At 33.1% G+C, this 20,382-nt stretch overlaps 1 protein-coding gene and 1 pseudogene across 3 annotated transcripts; one reads left to right on the top strand and one right to left on the bottom strand.

Moving 5' to 3' along the window:
* Positions 1 to 420: 420 nt before the first annotated feature.
* On the top strand, positions 421 to 6,289 carry LOC104700672 (uncharacterized). Of its 2 annotated transcripts, none has more exons than XM_087491599.1 (13): positions 421 to 826; positions 1,161 to 1,260; positions 1,783 to 1,910; positions 2,006 to 2,156; positions 2,255 to 2,364; positions 2,549 to 2,632; positions 2,720 to 2,768; positions 2,865 to 2,956; positions 3,247 to 3,379; positions 3,530 to 3,609; positions 3,689 to 5,076; positions 5,482 to 5,595; positions 5,691 to 6,289. In XM_087491599.1, exons 2-13 carry the CDS (start codon positions 1,165 to 1,167, stop codon positions 6,056 to 6,058), a joined length of 2,793 nt encoding a protein of 930 aa, XP_087347725.1. In that variant the 5' UTR covers positions 421 to 826; positions 1,161 to 1,164; the 3' UTR covers positions 6,059 to 6,289. The 2 variants fall into 2 exon arrangements, with proteins under 2 accessions (XP_087347725.1, XP_087347726.1); XM_087491600.1 differs by having other exon boundaries at positions 572 to 790.
* Positions 6,290 to 8,658: 2,369 nt separating this feature from the next.
* Positions 8,659 to 11,258, bottom strand: LOC104750039 (ethylene-responsive transcription factor RAP2-7-like; annotated as a pseudogene). The gene is made up of 9 exons (XR_015584367.1): positions 10,590 to 11,258; positions 10,472 to 10,502; positions 10,301 to 10,388; positions 10,073 to 10,218; positions 9,839 to 9,883; positions 9,611 to 9,714; positions 9,402 to 9,529; positions 9,207 to 9,317; positions 8,659 to 9,118 (listed from the first exon to the last, which is right to left on the bottom strand). The product of XR_015584367.1 is annotated as an ethylene-responsive transcription factor RAP2-7-like (transcript).
* Positions 11,259 to 20,382: the final 9,124 nt, after the last annotated feature.

The following is a 20,382-nucleotide window of genomic DNA, read 5'->3' as shown; positions in this document are numbered from 1 at the left end:
TTCCCTTGACTTGGTTTTGTCCCATGAGGTTTTCTAAGTCAAGGTTTTTAATGAGGTGCTGCTTCACGGGTTCCAAGCTTAGCCATTTCACTCGGCTAAGCTTGAGGGGGAGTATTGATCAAGAGAATAAGCCTAAGGCAGCCATGGCCGTCCGTACAATTATGGGGCCGTCCGTACAACCAAGCAATAAGGCCGAGTCATGTAAGTGTGTAAAGACAATGAGGAGGCCTGCTCTCCTTAGGCCCATGAGAAGGATCTAGAATGTCGCTTGTAGCCGTTAGAGAGGAGGAACAAGTGGAGTCACGGGTTATGTTGTGTTTAAGGAGACTAGGACGGGTCACTATCACCGTTGGGATTAGTTCTATCTCTCTCCTTGTCCCTATCACTTATACGATCGGTTGGTAGAGGGTGTAGCCCTAATTTTCCCTTGATATATATAGACTTTAGCCTACATTGTAATATGTATTCTTATGGAACAATAACCTAATCTTTTCTTCTTCCTCATTCTCTTTGTCTACCGATATCTCTCATCAATCTCTTGATTCTCTTCTTTATTCTACAAAGTCTTACATGGCGAACAAAGGTTTAGCCACACACACACACACACAGAGAAGAAAGAGTTTTTTTAAAACCAGTTTTTTTTTTTTTTCCCGTCTCTTCCTCAAAATCTTCGATTCTCCTCTCTCTCTCAATCTCTTCTTCTCCTTCTTCCGCAAACAACACCGTCGCTTACTCTCTCTCTCGTATCTCACCACCGAATTCTCCAATTCGCGTTTCCTCAAACCCTAACGTACGGATTAGGGTTTTTGTTTCGTTGATACCAAAGGTACGGACTCACAATTTCCTCCACCAAATTCTCAGTTTTTTTTTGTCTTCTTCTCTAAGAGAGTCTCTCGTCGGAATTTGGAGTGGTTAAGGTTTTACATTGCTGTTAATAATCTTTTCAAGGTTTCTCTGAGAGTTGGAACCACAAAAAAAAAAAAAAAAAAAAAATTGTTCCTTTTTTGTGTTTTTGGTTTAGGGATTTTGTTTTCAGACTTATGGACTTAAGAGTCTATAGTTGCTTTAGTTTTATCTCTTTTTTTTTTTTTAATTAATTGGAAAAATTGTGGGTTTTTTATGTTCTGATTCTAATAATTGTTTATTAAATCTTTAATTAGGTAAATGATGAATGAGAAAGGAGAAAAGACTTGTCCTCTCTGTGCTGAGGAGATGGACTTGACTGATCAACATCTTAAACCTTGTAAATGTGGCAATCAGGTTAGATAACAACCTACCCCTTCATATGTGTCTTACCACCAGACTTTGTTTCTTTGTCACTGTTTAAGAAGAATGTGTTTTGTGTTCTTGGTTTGTTAGTCTGAAATCATTTATGTTTCTTTGAGGGTGTTACTTTCAGTGCAATTTGCTATGAGCAGTTTGGTTCTTTTTTGCATATTGTTTTTGAGTTTAAGCACCATAGAGTTATGAAAAGAATTTGAGCTTCTGTTTAACTCTGTCTGGCGTATATATTATTTACACATGCCTCTGTGGAACTGTGTTCTGTTGGAAAGGACCATGATTTGTTGTCTTTTAGATCTTTTTCTTTTTAACTGTTTCATCTTGGTTGGCCTACATTGGTATCTAAGAATGCATCCTTTGTTATTATCGATGTTTAAGACTGACATTACCCATTCTTATCTTGTTTACCTGTTCGTTTATGTTTGATTTATTCATTGTGCCACTGTGGTGATATATAATCTGTCACCTTTTTTTTAATGTAAATACCTGTGCTTTGTGCAGATATGTGTTTGGTGTTGGCATCATATTATAGAGATGGCTGAGAAAGATAAGACAGAGGGTCGCTGTCCTGCATGTCGTACCCCTTATGATAAGGAAAAGATTGTTGGGATGACATTCAACTGTGAAAGGTAGTGCTGAAGCTGAAAGCAAGCCTTTTTATTTTTGCTTCTGTTAAACCTGTAAAAAACTTTTCCTCCTTTTTTCTTTTCTGATAATTCACCAGGTTGTTTGCTGAACTTAACAATGACCGGAAAAAGTCACAGAAGGTGAAGTCTAAACCTTCAGAGGGAAAGAAAGATCTAACTGGTGTGAGAGTCATCCAGAGAAATTTGGTTTACGTTATGAGCTTGCCTTTTGATCTGGCAGATGAAGATGTAATTTTAAACAGCCTAACTTATCTCCTTGGCACTCACATTTACTTTGAAAAAAATTTACCGTTTTCATCTCATTAATCTGGTTTTTATGTACGCAGCTTTTTCAGCGAAGAGAATACTTTGGTCAATATGGAAAAGTCGTTAAAGTAGCAATGTCTCGGACTGCAGCTGGGGCTGTCCAACAATTTCCAAACAATACTTGCAGTGTGTATGTATCCGAATTTCCTTTCATATTCTGATAGTGGTATCTAGGATGAACTAAATATTTTTGATTCAATATAGCTAAGCAGAACCTCCCTTCTTTTTGTGGTCTGTTAGACATGTTTGCTTTAACAAACTTCATTGAACTAACATCATCATTTCTTTTTCTCCCCAAAACTAAAATTTCCCAGATATATTACTTACTCCAAAGAGGACGAAGCAATTCGATGTATCCGATCAGTACATGGATTTATTTTGGATGGTAGAAATTTGAAGTATGTGATGTTTCCGTTTTTTCAAAATTAGTTATGTAGGTTGTGGATTCTGTGGTTCAACTTCTAATATTTTTTGGATGGCATTAGGGCATGTTTTGGGACCATGAAGTATTGTCATGCGTGGTTGAGAAACATGGTAATCTGATATTTTCTTGCATTCGCTCACTAGTTCCCTTTAAATACTTAAATACAAATCCAATTGTGTTTCATGGATGCCTTTTTGTTTCTGCAGCCTTGCACCAATGCCGAATGCCTTTATTTGCATGAGTTTGGTGCCCAAGAGGATAGTTTCACAAAAGATGAGACCATATCAGTGCACATGAGGTAAATTAACGTCAATTATCTTGATTATCCTTTGCCTTCTCAGTTAAATGAAATAGATTGTGTTTATTTCTTTCGGTAATGCTGGTAGTGGGCTCTGTTGGTGAAGTATAATTTAATTGACCTTAATACATATTTGTAGATGTAGATGTGAACTTGTTCACTAGCTGGTTTTCTTTTAGCTTTCATCTATTATGAGGCTTGGAAGAGATTTGATATTGCATCAGTTCTTTCTTCTGCTCTATATGTTGTGCTTCGTTGGTGGTTATCTGATTCTCTTGCTGTATCAATAGGAGAATGGTTCAAGAAATTACTGGTTGGAGGGATAATTATATGCGGCGCTCAGGGAGCATGTTACCTCCACCAGTTGATGAGTATGTTGATAATGAGTCTAGCACAAGAAAAATTCCAAAAGTTGTTTTGAATGTAAGTTGCTCGCTCTTCCTGAAGCCTCTTGAAATTGTTTCTGCTGTCAGTATTTTCATATGCTGTTATACTATATGAGAACTAGATGTGTTTATGTATGATATATTCTGCTTTTGGTTTCTTTCTTTTTCGCCCTTTTCTCCTATGCAGAATGCACATACTGTCGCTAAAAGTTCTCCTCCAAATGACAGCAACAGTCAGTCTGTTACCCTTCCTGCCGGAGCCTTGTGGTACACTGAATTCTTATGATAGTTTTTTTTTTCAATTGGTGTACCTGCTTTGTCTGAGAAACTTCTAACGGTTTTTCAGGGGAATGCATTCCTCAAGCCAGTCTTCAGTACCGAGTACACCATCTTCTAGGGAACCCTTAAGAGAGAAATCTGCTACAGTTCCATCTGCAGTTGCAACAAATCCCTCACAGATGTCTTCATCTCACAGTGATGAATTAAAGAAGCCAGCATTAGAGGATAATCATACTGCGCATAGAAATGCTTTGAAACCTCAAAACCTATTAGATGGTCAAACTGATTTTCCTGAGCTGTCCTTGTCTAATAGGACCCAGATCACTAATAGTAGGGAATTAGTCTCTGCCAGTGTGGATAATAGTAGAGCTATTAGTGAGCAGTCGGATTGCACAGACTTTCCAGAACATACTTCTCAGCCTTGTAAATCCATGGTGTCTAATGGACACAAAATGACTAACAGAAGATTACAGAGTGTATGCAGCGATGCTGTGTCAGTGGCTGCAAATAGTGTTATAACAACAAGATCTGACAATTCTCATCTCAATCATGCTTCTGTAAAGTCGTCTCATACAGAAGTGTCCCAAGACCATGTACAGCGTTGTGTCAATGAGCCTAGAGAAGTTCAGCCATTACGGAAGTCTGGTAGAACTGACACAAATGACGTTGTTGTCTTGAGAGCAGAAGTTAATGCAGGTACTGCTTTGACGTCTCAGTTGGTAACAGATCGGTATCCTGAAGCTGAGGATGATATATCATTGTTCAATAGACAAAGACTCAAGGATCCAGAAGTTCAGCCCAATGGTTTACTACGCACGTTAAATTGTATGCAGCCTTGTTCATCCCAGTATAAGGTTGAGCATGATGAAACCAAGACTGTGTGTGGATCCTCCTATTCTGAAAGCAGAGGAAGTAATGTAGCACCCATCTTACATGGATATACCGAGATGCCACTTAGTAAGCCCAATCATTTGAACGGCAGTCTTGACCATTCTATTATGTTTCCTGACAAAGCAAAGGACACACAGCCATTTGGAAAGTGTTTAGTTGAGTCACAAGAAAATTCTAGGGATGAAATGGATGAAAGAATAATTGCAGATATAATGTCTTTAGATCTTGATGAATACTTAACTTCACCTCATAACTTTGCAAAGGTATATGGGGAAAGTAACGAAGAGGCCAGATCTCTTAAGCTAGCCAGTTCCAGTAAAGTTGAGGATTGCCAATCCCGGTTTTCTTTTGCAAGGCAAGAGAATTCAAAGGATCAAGCTTTTGCTTCTTATAACTCCTTCAACCAGATCCCACCTGGCAGTGACTTATACAAGAATTCTTCAGAACGACAGAGTGCCAATATGGGTATGTTGGGGACGTATAATGGTCTTTCATCCGGTTATCTCAAGGGAATAGATTATGTCACACAAAGGTCCACTCTGCCCTCATCCTATAACCCTACTTGTGAGTGTTGATTTCTCATCCTTCTAACCATTAGCTTCTAGCCTTCTATGTAGTTTATATATTCTTATCTCATGTGCGTACTTATGCTGCAACAAACTGGAAATTTCGAGTTGATGGTCGTAAATTTGGATTTTCAAACACTTTCTAGTCCTGATCAAGAAATATTTTTGTGATATCATGTGCTAGTTCAAGCGTATCAGTATGTTAGGTGTTGAAACTGAATATATGGCTCTTGTATTTGGCACGTCTCACTGTTTGGATTTATGTGTTTCTTGGTTACGGAAATATTATGCTTCTCGGATATTTTCTTAGGCACGTCTTACAAGCATGTCCGCCAGAGTGCCTATAAATTATTGGGATTGATGCATTGTGTAATCTTAATCAATCCTTTGTTTTGTCTTGTAGCTGTTCCAAGAAGTCCGATTTCGGCACCACCTGGATTTTCAGTTCCAAGTCGACCTCCTCCTCCAGGCTTCTCCTCAAATGGGATAGAACATCAGATTTTCAATGGTATTTCAGGTAGTTTATAGTTCTATAAAGTTGATTGGGTTCTTATGATGTATCACATATGTTGCTGCTTGATAAATAGAAACTTTTGTTCTCTTTATTTGTAGGAAATCATCGGTTTGCTGATTCAGCATCACTAGGTAATCCATATCAGCAGTCACCAAACATGTTTGGAAACGCGGCAAAGCTCCAACAACACCAACAAGCAGTAATGCAGAGTCCAAACATGTATGATGCGATATCTACACATCAAAACTGTCGATTCACTGATTCACTGGGAATGGCATCAAGGCTTATAGATCAATCTCAAGGCAATAACATACTGTCTAGAAACCTGGCCTTGCCTAATCTAAATGGTCACTGGGATGGGTTGATGATGAGTAATGAGATCCAAACTCGAAACAGACTCCAAAACGAGAAACTTTTTGGGTCAGCAAATTGGATCCCCGGTTACAATGGGACGTTCAGGATTTGAACACCATTTGTCAGAATCAGTGAGCTTCTTGGTCTGCCTTTGGTCTGTGACTGATAACCATCATCAGTCTGGTCCCTTGAATCCTCTTCTGGTTACTTAGAAAGGTGGTTGTAAAAAAAGCTCTAGGAAGGTTTTTATTGGTTTATGAATTTTATAACATTTCCTTTTGGTTTTAAAAATGTCAAATATGGATTTTTAGAAGGTTTCATAAGATTTGTCTTTCTCTCAAAATTTGCATATCAAAACCAAACTAATTAGTTGACTAATTAACATGGATCATGCCAAAACAGTTAAGATAATCACTAATTAAATAACACTAAATGTGCTTTTGTGTTCTGGCAAAACATATGAATTAGTAAACAAAGTGAGATGGGTTGTTTTTTTCTTAGTATTCTATTACACTAACAAAATCCTATATTAGTTTAATGCAAGATATTTTATAAATTTGCAAGAGACACCTCCTCCTCTTTGATTCGATTACACAATAAATAATAATTTGTTTTTAAGGATTGGACCCATTATGTTTTTCACAATCGTCTCACGTTGTCTCATTTTGTGCCACTAGAAAAATACAATTGTTTATATTTAGGATTCTTCCGACAATGTAGGTCATCATTCGTATTTATTTTCCTTTTATGCATTTGTTGCCTTTGTTCCTCCTGCTGACTACCTTATATACCCTACGCAATTTCATACTAGTACATGCTCAATAATAAATCTCCCATCGATGTATATTTAGTACCCGGTCTGCTCAGAAACTGGTCATTTACTCAGCGTATTTAATTTGATAGAAACTAGTCCTTATCTGTTTCTTTTTACTTGGCCCCAATTTGCTTGAGCGTAGAAAACGTTGTTACAATCTGTGCTATCAGATTTTGTCGTGTCCACACAATTCACGCCCTTCTATGGTTTGGATGGATTCTTCTTACTATAGTACTTTTGTATTACCCTCATTTAGTCATTTAAGGTTTATGTGCTTTAACTTTTTATGGATAGTGCTACCATCTATTGGATTTGTTTTTATAATCCTAGTTAGAGTACTAGGTTAAAAAACATCCCATTCCACTTCAAATTATCGAGATATTAATAAAATAAAATCCAAACATTTTTAAGTTAGATTTGAAAGACCGTGAAATATAAAATAAAAATTTTGGTATTACACGATTTAACCATATTTTTTTCCGTTTCAAATTAGTTGTCGTTTAAAAATTTTTCATACATATTAAAAAAATACTCTGTATTTAATTTTTCTATTTATCATAATTAGTGTATTTTATTATTTGATATCATTAATTAATAAGTTAAAAGAATAAAATTGAAAAACTTGTAAAAAACTGTATTAGAAACATAAAACGACGAAACATACAACAAAACGTCAATTATAATTAAATTAAACCATTAAACCATTAAACTTTGCTGGTTCATTCATAATTGAGCTAGCCCAAATATAGCCGAACAAACACAATAGAGTAGTGATCTTCTTAAGAAATTAGCGACAGACTAATCCTTTTAATGTGAATGTCAGTATGTGACTCCACATGCACATCATAACTTCATAAGAACAATTCTTTGTTCGATCAATGGTCAAGTGAAGATAGTGGTATTCCTGTTTTATTCTAAAAGAAGGATAATAATAATATTGTTTAAAGAAACATGTGAGTTTTTAGATTTACTGATAAAGGCATAGGATACGAGTCATAGCCTCTCATAGGAAAGGACCATTTTTGGAATAATAATTTAGTTTCTTAAGACATCACATCTTTTTTTCTTCTCTTTTTTTATAACCAAAGACATCACATCCTACTGAATGAATATCATTTTACATTACCCCGAACGGTAGATAGACTTAGAGATTTGATTTGACAGAACAGGAGAGATTGGGAATCTCTCTCTTGTTTTGCTTTCAGCTTGACAATTGGTATAACAACTATCACAACAAAATATCTTTAAATTTTTGTTGACTAATACAAATATATCCTTCAAAAGAAAAAATTATTTAGAACATTTCATCTTGTTTTCCTCTTCTATTCTCGATGTTACATTAGATCTGTTTCGTAACAAAAATTAGTAATAGTGTTGTAGCGGATAAAAAAAATAGTTAACTACTGTATCCACAACCTTAACTTACAAAGGAGGGGACATATGAGAGAGTTTTTAGCCTCTACTATAGTTTAGTCCCCTTAATTTGTCATTTGGGTAGATTTTGACACATTTGTCAAATACAATGTCATTTGTCATTTGGGTGGATAAAAACTCTCTCACATGACTCCTCCAAACAGTTAACTACTGTATTCCACACGTGACTATAAGAATAAGTTACTTATATTATATTTGGCTCTATATCCGGAATACACACACAAATAGGAATGTAGTGCTTTCGCCAAATCGTTTCGGGGTTCCGAAGAGGCAGCCAAAATTGTCACATCCTTATATTATCCTATCACTATCTCTCTTTACTGTTCTTTTCAACAGTGTTATTAAATTATATATGTCTATATCAAACCCCACATTAAATGACAAAATCCTCATCATCATATTTTTTTAGTACAGTACTATATCTATATTCACAAATTGTACCTTCCAAGTTTCAAGAGTCCCTCTTACTAAGAAACACATATCTTCACATAAACAAACCACATTATATGATAATGACTTTTCATATTACCACAAAACACACACATTTCTCTCCCCCATCAAAAAAAAAAAACCAAATTTTTTTCACTAAATTTGGAAAAAAAAAAATCAGATCATTGTATGTCAAAATCTACCCAAATGACAAATTAAGGGGACTAAACTATAGTAGAGGCTAAAAACTCTCTCATATGTCCCCTCCTTTGTAAGTTAAGGTTGTGGATAAAAGTAACCACGAGTTGCATTGTCATTGGGAGGTTGAGGCCGGAAATGTGAGAATCCTGATGATGCTGCTGCAACTGAGAACAATGGTGGTGGTGGTTGTGGTCCAGGAGGCTGCTGTTGCACCGTGCTTGTTTGCCCCGGTCTCTGCCATCCCCAGTTACTCATCATCCCTTCAGCTTCACATCTCTTTTCTGTTGCTCTTCCCTGGAAATAACAAACAAACATTATCTCACATTGTCTCTGTTTGTTGCAATTGTGTTGTGTTTATTTAAGAGATTCTATATCTTTTTACCTCAACGGGATTATTATAACTCGGGCATGCTCCGTTCCAGTAAACCCGATGGTCCGAGGATCCATACGGAATAGGTGTATTCACAGGCTTTCCCATAAACTCGTTATCCATCTACAGGTTGTTTTAAAGACACAATTAGTAACGTTTTGAAACACACTGATTGATTAGTAGAGATTGATATTTTGAAGTTTTTACCCTCAAGCTAACTCCACGCTGCGTTTCATAAGTATTAGAAGGGAAATGAAAGAGCCTCCCGTTTTGCTTTGGTGCATTTCCAGGAGAAAGAGACATTCCCAAGTTGAGATCGAGTTTCTCATGGCCACCTTCATATAGATTAAAACAATCAGAATCAGAACCGTTTTTATAGATTGAAAATGAAAGTTTTTTCATACGAAATTGATTACCTTCGTTATTGGCCTGAGAGTTAATCTCATTTTGGTATGAACTCATATCAAAGTTTGTGACTGCTTCCCTACCATTGGTGTTGATTGCAGCCTTGTCATAAGCCCTGTTTCCAAAACATTGTGTTCAGTAATAGAGTTTACCCATGTTGGATTTTGAGAGCAAAAGGAAAGGTCTCTTTCTAAGAGGTTTTCTGGCAAACAAGGTAAGATTTAAGATCATTTAAGGACCTTGCAGCTTCTACTTCGCTGTCGAACAGCCCAAGGTATATATACCTGCAATTCAAGCATCTTAAAATCACCATTGCTAAGCATTCAGCTTAACTCTTTTTTTGAGGTTCATTACTCATTCCTCTAGTCTCATTTTCAAAGACAAAAACACTTATATCCATCCCCTTTTTCTAAATTATTGAAAACATATCAAAAAGACAAAAAAAAAAAAAAAAAAAAAAAAAAACTGCTCACTTTTTACCAAGAAACTGACCCATCCTAGCTTCCCATCTCCCACATTTATGTAATGTAACCCCTCGATACTTTGAACTCCCCCGCGAGAACCCCGTGCTCTGACGACGTAGTATATGCACAAACTCTTCCTTACTCAAGTTTTGTACCTACATAAAAAAAAGTTAAACCAAACCAAACCAAAACAAAACCTTTGCAATAATATATTAAAAACTTATAGTATCTACAAACCTGTTTCATATCTTCCTCATAATCACCAAGAGTAAAGTTGATATCAGCATCAACACCTCTAAATTTGATCGCAGCTCGATCATAAGCTCTGCGTATTACAACAACATTTATCAAAATAAAAACCCGAAACAAAGCTGATGAGATGAACAAACACAATCCAAAAAAATATACCTAGCTGCAGCATGAGCAGTATCGAAACCACCTACGTTGAATCCAAGAAAACAAAGTTATAAACACAACAAATCAAATCTTGATTCTAATCAAGAAACCAATTTTTTTGAAAAGTTACCTAAATAGACTTGTTTGCCACAATCCCAAATATGTGATTCCCAGCGACCAGTTCTTCTATAGAAAGTGACTCCTCTATACTGTGAACTTCTCGACCTTGGTCCTCTCCTACTCTTCTTCACCTGAGCCGGAACCGGCGCCGGAGTCGGTACCGGAACCGGAACCGGAGACGGAGCAGCTAATTTCGTTTCTCCGTCGAAAGAAAGATCAATCCAGCTTCTAGAGCTCGATCCTTGGAAATCTCGCAGATGTCCACAGTCTCCGGTCACCGGAAAAACTCCTTAGTAGTAACTCCGGCGACGGGGGTTTCGTCTCCGCCGGTTCCGACTTTTAAAATATCGAAACTGAGAGTGAAGGCACGAGTATTAGAGCAAGAGTCTTCGTCACCGTCGGCATTGATAACGGAGGACGTCGATGTACCGGATTCTTCTAAACGATTCCCGCCGGAGCCGTCTGATGTTTGCCGATCTAAGTACGAGTCACCGTACTGAGTCGAATCAGGTGAATCGGCGTCGAGGTTAAGATCCAACATCGGGGATGAAGAAGAAGTTATCACAAATCACAAAGCGACGAAGGAGATGAATCAGTGTCGTCGATCGAATCACTCAATCAATCACATAAAAACGAAGAGCTCGAGATGATCGGAGGAAGAAGAAGAAGAAGGGAGATTTTTTTTTTTTTTTTTAGCGGTAAAGCGTCATTGAAACTGAGGGTAAAAGTTTAGGAAACACGGCGGAGGAGAAAAGTTTCGTCGCCGGAAAAAGTTACCGCCGGCGAGAGACAGTTTTAGTTTTAGTTTAATTGGAGAAGAAGATAGATAGAAGGAGACGTGTGAGGGAACATTTCAGACCCATTTTTAGAGGACCAATCTTTTTATTTATAATATACTAAACATTTTTTTTATTTTCTCTTTCTGTAACTATAATTTGTATTATAATAATAATATTAAAACTTTATAATAAGAAAAATTAACATAATGTTGTTGGTCCTTTTTTGGCAGTGGTTTACAGGCTGAACAGGTTTCCGGTTTTTCTCTCTTTTTTAGTTTTTTGGTTTGGGTTTGAAAATCCGGTTTAGGACTGCTTTTGGTCAATGCTTTGGTTTGCCAATAATTCATAGGTGACATTCAATACATCCAATATAAAACATCAACTTTTTTTTTAAGTTTCGAAATAAACAAGAGTAATGATCACTGTAATAACTATTTCTTTTTCTTTCACATGCTTGTTATATATATATATATACTGTAGTAGTTATTTTGTATTAATGTGATTTTGTTGCTCATTTTGTGGTGTTAATTAAGTTGCTTCATTTGGGTTTTGAGGGTGACATGGTGTTTGAAAGCATGGTAAAGGTGCTTGGGAGATATAAGAGTGTGCGTACCATTTTGGCTTTGGTGGATATGGTCCAAATATGCAATTAGAGGATGGTGTTGATCGTCATCGATCGGGTCTATAATCTATATGATGAGTGGACTGATATTGTTGTACAATTGAATTGTGGGTGATGAGTAGACTTTGGCGGCTTCCATGATCATTGATCATCCATAGCTTCGTGAAGCTGAGGAATGGTGTTTGATGATAATGATGATGTCGTCAAAATTTTCCCTAATGATTGTCGATTAATATTGGTAACTAGTAGTATTTTCTACAAACTAAACCTCAAAAATTTAGTGTAAAAGTATTAAATCCTTGGTACCACTAAACCAAATTAAGAGTATTACCCCCATTAACCACATATCAAGATTGAGAAATGAGATGTAGATATTGAGGGTATAGGTTTAAAAGAATACCATCTTAAAACATACGATTGTAAAGCTCTCTCTCGCTCTCTCTCTTGGACGGCATTGTACTAACGGCTCGATCGCATTGGTCAACAAGGTGGGTTAGATGATCCAACGGCTGGGATTGACTCAAAAGATAAAAGAGTATATATTGTCTTAACGCTAATCTTATAAAAAAGCATTAAGCTTCTTCACATTATCCAGATTATCCCTAATTTTCATACAAGCATGAGTAACACGTGAGACTCTCGTTTTTACCAACTTGTGTTTTGTTTCTTTCTCTCTCTCTCTCTCTCTCTCTCTCTCTCTCTCTCTCTCTCTCTCTCTCTCTCTCTCTCTCTCTCTCTCTCTCTCTCATTTTTTTCCTATGGCTTTTAATTTCATTTCGACAAACACTGGTTGCTGTGTATATTAACTTAAGGATAAGTGCTCTTTTCTGTAAGAATTTATTATATAAACTACATATTTTTATAAAAAAAATAATAATACGGATCTCAAACTTGAACGAATGCAAAAAGAATAATTAATTGTTTAGATTAAATATTTCTCTATAGTTCAAAGCAAATTAACGGATTAGTATTTTTCCATTTTTTGCGGTCACTTTTGTAACATCTCCGACGTTGGAGCAACCTTTTCCGTTTTGTGAGTTGTTTGATTAAAAAAAGAATGGTGTACGTTGCTCTATCACCGTATCACGTGTATTTTAATCTAAGTGAATCGCTTAAACTATTTCTTATAGTTTTATTTTTGGTTATTTAGACATAATGTATGGATATTTGAACACAATGGCCTGTATTATCCGATGGATAATCACATGCCGTTCCGGTTTCATGGCACTAGATAGAGTGGCCACACTACTCGGACAAAAAGTGCTTTATAGTTTCTTCACCACTAGGTTTCCTAAATGTATGATTTCTAATTAGTTCTAGAATCTATAATGAATTGTGTTACCATTAAAATTTGATGTTAGAAAAAGTATTAAAAACTGATTGAACATAATCACTTATGTTTATTACTTGCTATCTGCCTTGATTGCAAATGAGAGTTTAATAGTCATATGTTAACAAGCATAGTTGAAGAAACCACTCAAAAGCCATAAAGAACTTAAATAAGATTAATTTAATAAAGTAAATTATCAACTGTTACAAAGTTACAAACTATAAAATTGTATCGTTTTGTGATTTTTCTAACTAAAATTAATGTGCATGCCAAGGATAGTTGTATGCTCAAGCTAGTTTGTTTACTTGTTTGTATCATTAAAATATCTGAGAGATCGGTTATAAAAGCAAAGCAATGTAGACAGCAGGGACACCTTGCCGTGTTGCCGACAGGGAAATATGTATGCAAGTGGCGTAGTTAAATGTTTTATCGCTTAACATAAATAGTTTTGAAGAGGAATAATATTGATTTATTTTGCAAGTTGTTAGTTTATTTCGATTGGATCCTTTTGGTAATATAATCTTTTTGGATGGAGTTGCTGAAAACAAATGTTAATGGGTTGCAACTTGGTCATTAGACCACCTCCAATATATATTTTTATTTTTTTCTTTAAAATAGAGCATTGTTTTCCTTCAATGTATTACTCTATTTTCAACTCTAAAATAGAGTTAGTGTAAAAAATAGAGATGAGAATAGAATTGCTCTTTATATAGATTAATCAGTGTAAAAAATAGAGATGAGAATAGAATTGCTCTATATATAGAGTAATTCTATTATTTTTTCTATTTTAAAATAAAATATAGAGTATGGTTGGAGCAAATGTTGCTGTATAATAGAGTTTTGACTATAAAATACAATAGGGTTGGAGATGTCCTTAGATGATTATTGTTTTTAGGGAAACAAATAATCACTGTAACAACACCTAATTTTTATTGTACTTTTCTACATTAGTGATCCTGATCTTTAGTTGGCTAATCCAATGAATGAGCTACTCTCTTAATGGTGCCAAAACTTGAAATACAAAGTGACTGCTGCGCAGCTCGAATTCAACGAATGTAATATGCGAGTTCAAATTTGGATAATGACACATCAACCACACTTAACAAACCACTAAGTTACATGTCCTATTTTTATATTTTTTGTCAACAATTTAGAACAAGGAAAAAAAACTGTCATCAATCTATTAAAAATTACCAATGAAATATATCCTTTTAAGTTATGGGTTTCCTAGGAAATTTTTGATTGAATAATGTTTCAAAATTAGCAACTTATTGAATTTTTATTCTATTTTATATAAGTGGAAAACAATTATGAGTTTTGCAGTAAATAATAAATAACGTTAAAATATAAGAAATGAAGAAATATAGATATTTTTTGACAAAACAAAGAGCATATATTGTAAATTTCATAGTATATACACCCGTTTTATATATGCAGTATCTACCAAAATAAAATAAGATCAAGTTTGATTGATAATATAATGGTTTAAAAATTTTAGGGGAGAGAAACAACACAAATAAATAAAAACCATAGAAAATAACAAGTAAAGAAAACAATACATAAAACTAAAAATATTTTAGTAGTATCTATACTAATAAACATGCATAAGTTTCTAATTTTTGAGATTTGCATTTTTTCCAATTATGTTTGACAAAAAAAAGAAAAAAATGGTATATTATGTATTCATGTGATATAAAACTACTGATTACACCCAATATAATGAGAAAAATGAGGTAGGTGGTTGAAATATGTGACTAGTGTAACTCATAAATACATTTTCCCAATGAAATCAAAGATGTAGATTTTTTTCGTTACATGGGAAAAGCCAAAATGTAGACACGCACTTCTTCCACACAATTTCCCTAAAGATCCTCCCAAATTAGTTGGCTCCCATGATTTTGACATTTCCTATCATTATGTATCCCATTCACATCCCAACATTGTTTGTTTCTTCAATGTGTATATATATATACACCTTTTTTTAATTCTTAAAAACAAACCATTGTTATATATTACAATTTAGTACTACTATTTTAGGTACCCATTGTTTAGGATGCTAGTATCCTCAAAAACGGTACGACCAAAATATTTATCTTTGAGTACTACGTCGTACTTTCATATATAGTTTTATTGACCTCATTTTTGTTTAAGAAAACTTAAGTTTTTGTTTTAAGCTGTTTAATTTCTAAATATATTGCTTTACTCTCATAAAAATGTAATACTTTCTTAAAAATTAGATGTTTTTGAAATTTTGTTTTTTTATAAAAATATTCTCTCTGTTTATTTTTACTTGTCATTCTAGAGTTAATTTTTTATTTTTTTATTACTTGTTGTTTGTATTTATGATGTAACTTTATGGATCAAATTTTTAGTTCTATCCCTAACTTTTAGCTTATTAATTATTTATATCAAATAAGATAGTGTATTAATGAGGGGTAAAACAAAAAAAATAAATGTTTTTTTAATATGTGTGAAATTATTTAGAATAAAAAGTAATATAAAACGGAGGGATTATATCTTTTGCATTTAAATTGTTTTTTACAAAAATATATCTTTTATATTTAAATTCAAAAATTGTAATCTTTCTAGTTATCTTTAACCGACAAAAAAATATAGCTGTTAAAATCATGACATGATGAATATTATAAGAGTTTATACATACGTATATTAAAATCTAATTAAGAGTATTAAAAATCATACGATTTCGAAATTAAAAGAAAAATATGAAAGAAATTTTATTATCACCAAATACTTTTAATAATTTTTGATGGATTTCAAAATTATTAGTTTAACTCTAATTTAAAACTATGATCTATGTTTGAAAATGGTTTAGTTACACCGTCCAAAAAAAAATACTGTTTGCCAAAACTTTAAAACTTAGAAAAGAGTAATAGAAATTTTCACTATTCCTCCAATAATGAAAATTGGTCGACATGAAAAGAAAAAAGAGAGGAAGTTAATCATAGGTTAGTGTTGGAATATATAAATATATAAAAAAAGTGAAAAAAAATATAAAAATGATTAGAATGAAGAATTTTAGAAATGCTTTCTCTATGTGTCTTGCCATCTTAGTCGTCACAAGAAAATACTTTTGTGCCCTTTCCCATCATGGTAAGTGGTAACCAAAGTCTTCAACCTTAAAAGATACATAAATATATAAAAACTTATAAAACATGGAAAAAGTAATTTATTCCAATTTTGGTTACTCTCAAATCTCAATAATGAATGGTTCTCCTCGTTACCTGCTAGAGCCGGTAGGTAAACCAACAACGTGTGTGTTCTTTCTCATAAATAGAAAATAAATTGTTTAAAATCTTTTTTTTTGCTGATAATGTAAAAAATCTTATTCACCCAATAATATTATGCCACGTAGTGGATATGCCAACGTATATGATATAACGGACGATATTTTGATCTGCTTTCCAATTTTGTTTTCTTTCTCTCCGAAGACCTTTTTAATATGACACATTTCGAAAACAAAAATCATACATCAAAATCACACCGAACAAAAGAAAATTTGATGTGACTGGTAGCAAAATTTGAAGCGTAGGAGGTTGATTTATTTATTTCTTCAATTGCCAATCAGACTGATACAATAAATGGTTAAAATTAGCAATTTAATTTAGGTTGCCGAAAAATATAAAATTTCTAAGAACTGATTGAAAATGAATTATAATTGTACGTTTTCTATCAACATGCAGTTTATAAAAAACAAATTAGTTTATAATATTTTCGTAAAAATGAAACTTTTTTTTTACAATCGACTTCACTATATATTTTTTCTCTAAAAAAAAATCGTTTGTATTTTTAGGTAAAGTTATAAATAGTAAATTTTCTTTTTACTCATTAATTTAATTACTGCATAAAGAATGCATTATAAATTTAATATAATTTTTTAAAATTATGTAAAATATATTAAAATGAGAGAGAGTATTAAAAATTGGAATGGTTGTCGAAATGAATCAATACCACTTTGAAGCCTAGTATTATTTTTTTTTCCTATGAAAATGAAACAATTTTTTCATAAGATCTCACTACCAAAGAGGATATATAATTGACGTAGACAATTTTTTAAAAAACTTTTCTAATAACGGATCATTATTGATTTAGGTAACGACAAGCTAAGTGCAAACAAAACAAAAAATGAAAAAGAAAAAAAAAAGATAGTGGAGACCTTACAAATTATATACACTATAATACATTGTTAACATCTAGAGATCAATCTATTTTATATATAAAAACAAAGTACAAAATCATCTTTTAACTAACGAAGAAACAAGGGGACCATTAAGCAAATTAATATAAATAAAAAAAGGTAAGAGCATATGGATATGATATCATTTGAGAGTAGAATATAAATAAGTTAGGAGGAGGAGGGTATTATGTGGAGGGCTTGTAGTGCACAACATCCAACATGAATGAATGAATACAAAAGATTGGACAAAATAAGTAATTTTTGTTTAAAATAATTTAGCCAAGTACAAAAGCAGTGTTTCCATTAATGGTGAGAATCTCTTGTCGGCAAGAATAGTGTACGAGGTTTTCAAATCTCTATGGGTTTACGTGGTCCTTTCCTCACCGTTCATTCTTCTTTTTCCTCTTATCTTTCTTTGTTTACTTACATGTTACAGCCTTTTTTAGTTTTTTTTTTAATTTTTGTTTTGCATCAAGAAAAAAAAAAATAGACAGCCTTTTGTTTCCAAGATATATGAATAATTTATAAAGTTTACAGTTGTTATGAGTATAATTAAATATACATTACATGAGTTAGATTGAATACGTACGTTAGTACCATAAACAAAGTAGGGTTTCAGATAGATGTAAATCAAATTATTAACTCTCTATTCATCCTCTTTTTACATAAGTTTTTACGTAACATGCCAAGCGACCATCATGACTTGTGACTTGTATAATAATCATAAGGAACATGACAACAAACTAAACATAATTCGTTTGTATTATTTCTTAATTTACTCTGAGTAACGACAAAAAATGAGTTTAAAAATATAAAATACTGGATCTTATTGGTAACTTATTTAAAACTGTACGGAAAAGCTGTAAGCTGAAGTGGTAAGTTTTTACGGAATAATGCAAAACTGTAAAAAAGAGTTGTACATGAAAGCTGTACAAAAAAATTGAGAGTAAAATTGTTAATAAAATAATTAATTAAGTTTTTGTGATTGGTAAAAATTCAAAACTGTACCACTTGTACCGCTTTGTTTTCGTCACCAATCACACCCACTAAAAATTCGTTTTGAATCATTTCTTTAGTTAATCGCTCTGAAATCACTCAAGTAATCATAATATTTAGTTTGCTTATCTTCAAAACAATACCCAAAGTGTGTACGAAGGCACTCACATGCAATTTGCTGAAACGAGCTAGCTAGGTAAAACATAATTATCTCTTTGTATCCTAATTAATTAGTTTATTATTCAGAAAATAAAATAAAAATGTCTCTTGATATTGACGTTTTTTTGTTAGACGCCACAATAGAACATCTTAGGGTTTGATTGTTCAAAACGTGAATTTTTTTCGTTTAAATTTAGTATATGTTTAAATGAAATAAAATGTTTTATTTAAAATAAAGATCATCTGTAAATATATAATGGACAAAAATGCAAAATAAACAAATATTATTTGACTTTTCGGTAGTATTTGCAATTTACAATTACAAATTTAGACGCAAAATAAACAATTTTTTTTTCTTTTTGATTTGACCGATTTGGTCAAAAAAATGTTCTCCTGAATTTTTAACTTAGAACACTACACAATATCTATACGTACAAACCATATATTAGATTAAAAATTCACCCTTGTTCTGAAATGTACAAAATCTAGAAGCAAAAACAATAATGGAAAACTATCATTGTTTTAAACAATATGAAAGCCCGATGAATTAGCGTCTGCACTCAACGGTGCCAATTGCAGGAAACATATACAAGAAAACTTATAAAAAAAAAAGAACAAATTTGGCGTAGTGATAAGGGAGAGTCTAGAAAAGGGCATATAAGTTATTGGTTCACACCAAATATGTTACCATCACAAAACATATATAATCAACTCAACTCATTGCCTCCAAAAGCAATTACGCGAGCGTCGAGCGTCTATTATATAAATCTGTGTAGATCTTTCAAATATTATATGTAAGATACTAAATTAAATAAGATTACAAAATTTCATCAAATCCAAATGCAGTGGATGCCATCAATTAAAAAACATATCAAAATTAGTATATTGGGTACCCATGAATTTTTCTAGTGACTTCTTAAACTAAAATAACGATAAAAAAAGAAAGATTAATATAATAAATCATGGGGCATGGAATATGATGCCATCCTTGAATTAATTTATGACTATCAGATTTAAGTAAAATATCATACTCTTTAGAACCAGATTTTTTCTTTATCACTTGTGGATTTGTTTTTGTTTGTTAAGAAGAGAAGAACCCGACAGTTGTCTAGAAATATGATGTTGACATGAGGTGTTTCCAATATATTAAAAAAAAATATATATATATATATATATATTTGACATTGTTTATTGATTAGTGATGACACACCAATTTGGTTAAAACAAATACATATATTAGTGATCCCTAGTTTGGACAAAACTAAAAGAAAAAGATCCGTTGTAATCCTAATATCCTATCATCAAGCTACCTTAATAATGTTGATATACTTTGCGAGTTGACGTGCACAGAGGACTTATTAGCATTGAAAGCTCTTCGGCCTATTGATGAAGATCCAATCCGAATATGACATTTGAGACTGGCATTACTATTAATGAAAAGAGAGAGTTAATTCATTTGTGAAAAGGTCTATAGCCCAATTTGTTCAAATTCAAACGACCACTTTTTTTTCTTCTTATTTTCTATTCAAAATCATTAATAGTTTTCTCAACTTTCAGTTGATAGGAACTTATTCAACTAAATGAGTTAGCTTAGTTTCACATCGACCAAACTATGTTAGCACATTTTCTTTTTATGGTAAACTTATTTAGGTACAACTATTATGCCAAACAAATGTCGTTAGATACTATTTTACTATTTTCATTACGTTTTCCGTTAGAAAT

This window comes from Camelina sativa, chromosome 16 (genome assembly GCF_030686135.1).
Source record: "Camelina sativa cultivar CO46 ecotype springtype chromosome 16, ASM3068613v1".
Classification (NCBI taxonomy): Eukaryota; Viridiplantae; Streptophyta; class Magnoliopsida; order Brassicales; family Brassicaceae; genus Camelina; species Camelina sativa.
This window is presented reverse-complemented; position numbering and strand designations above follow the sequence as displayed.

What these genes read in the sequence shown, in the direction of transcription:
- LOC104700672 (XM_087491599.1), top strand. Translation starts at nt 1,165, where the DNA reads ATGATGAATGAGAAAGGAGAAAAGACTTGTCCTCTCTGTGCTGAGGAG. An exon ending in TTGATCTGGCAGATGAAGAT is followed by an intron (nt 2,157 to 2,254) that starts GTAATTTTAAAC and finishes TTATGTACGCAG; the next exon opens with CTTTTTCAGCGAAGAGAATA. An exon ending in ACCATATCAGTGCACATGAG is followed by an intron (nt 2,957 to 3,246) that starts GTAAATTAACGT and finishes CTGTATCAATAG; the next exon opens with GAGAATGGTTCAAGAAATTA.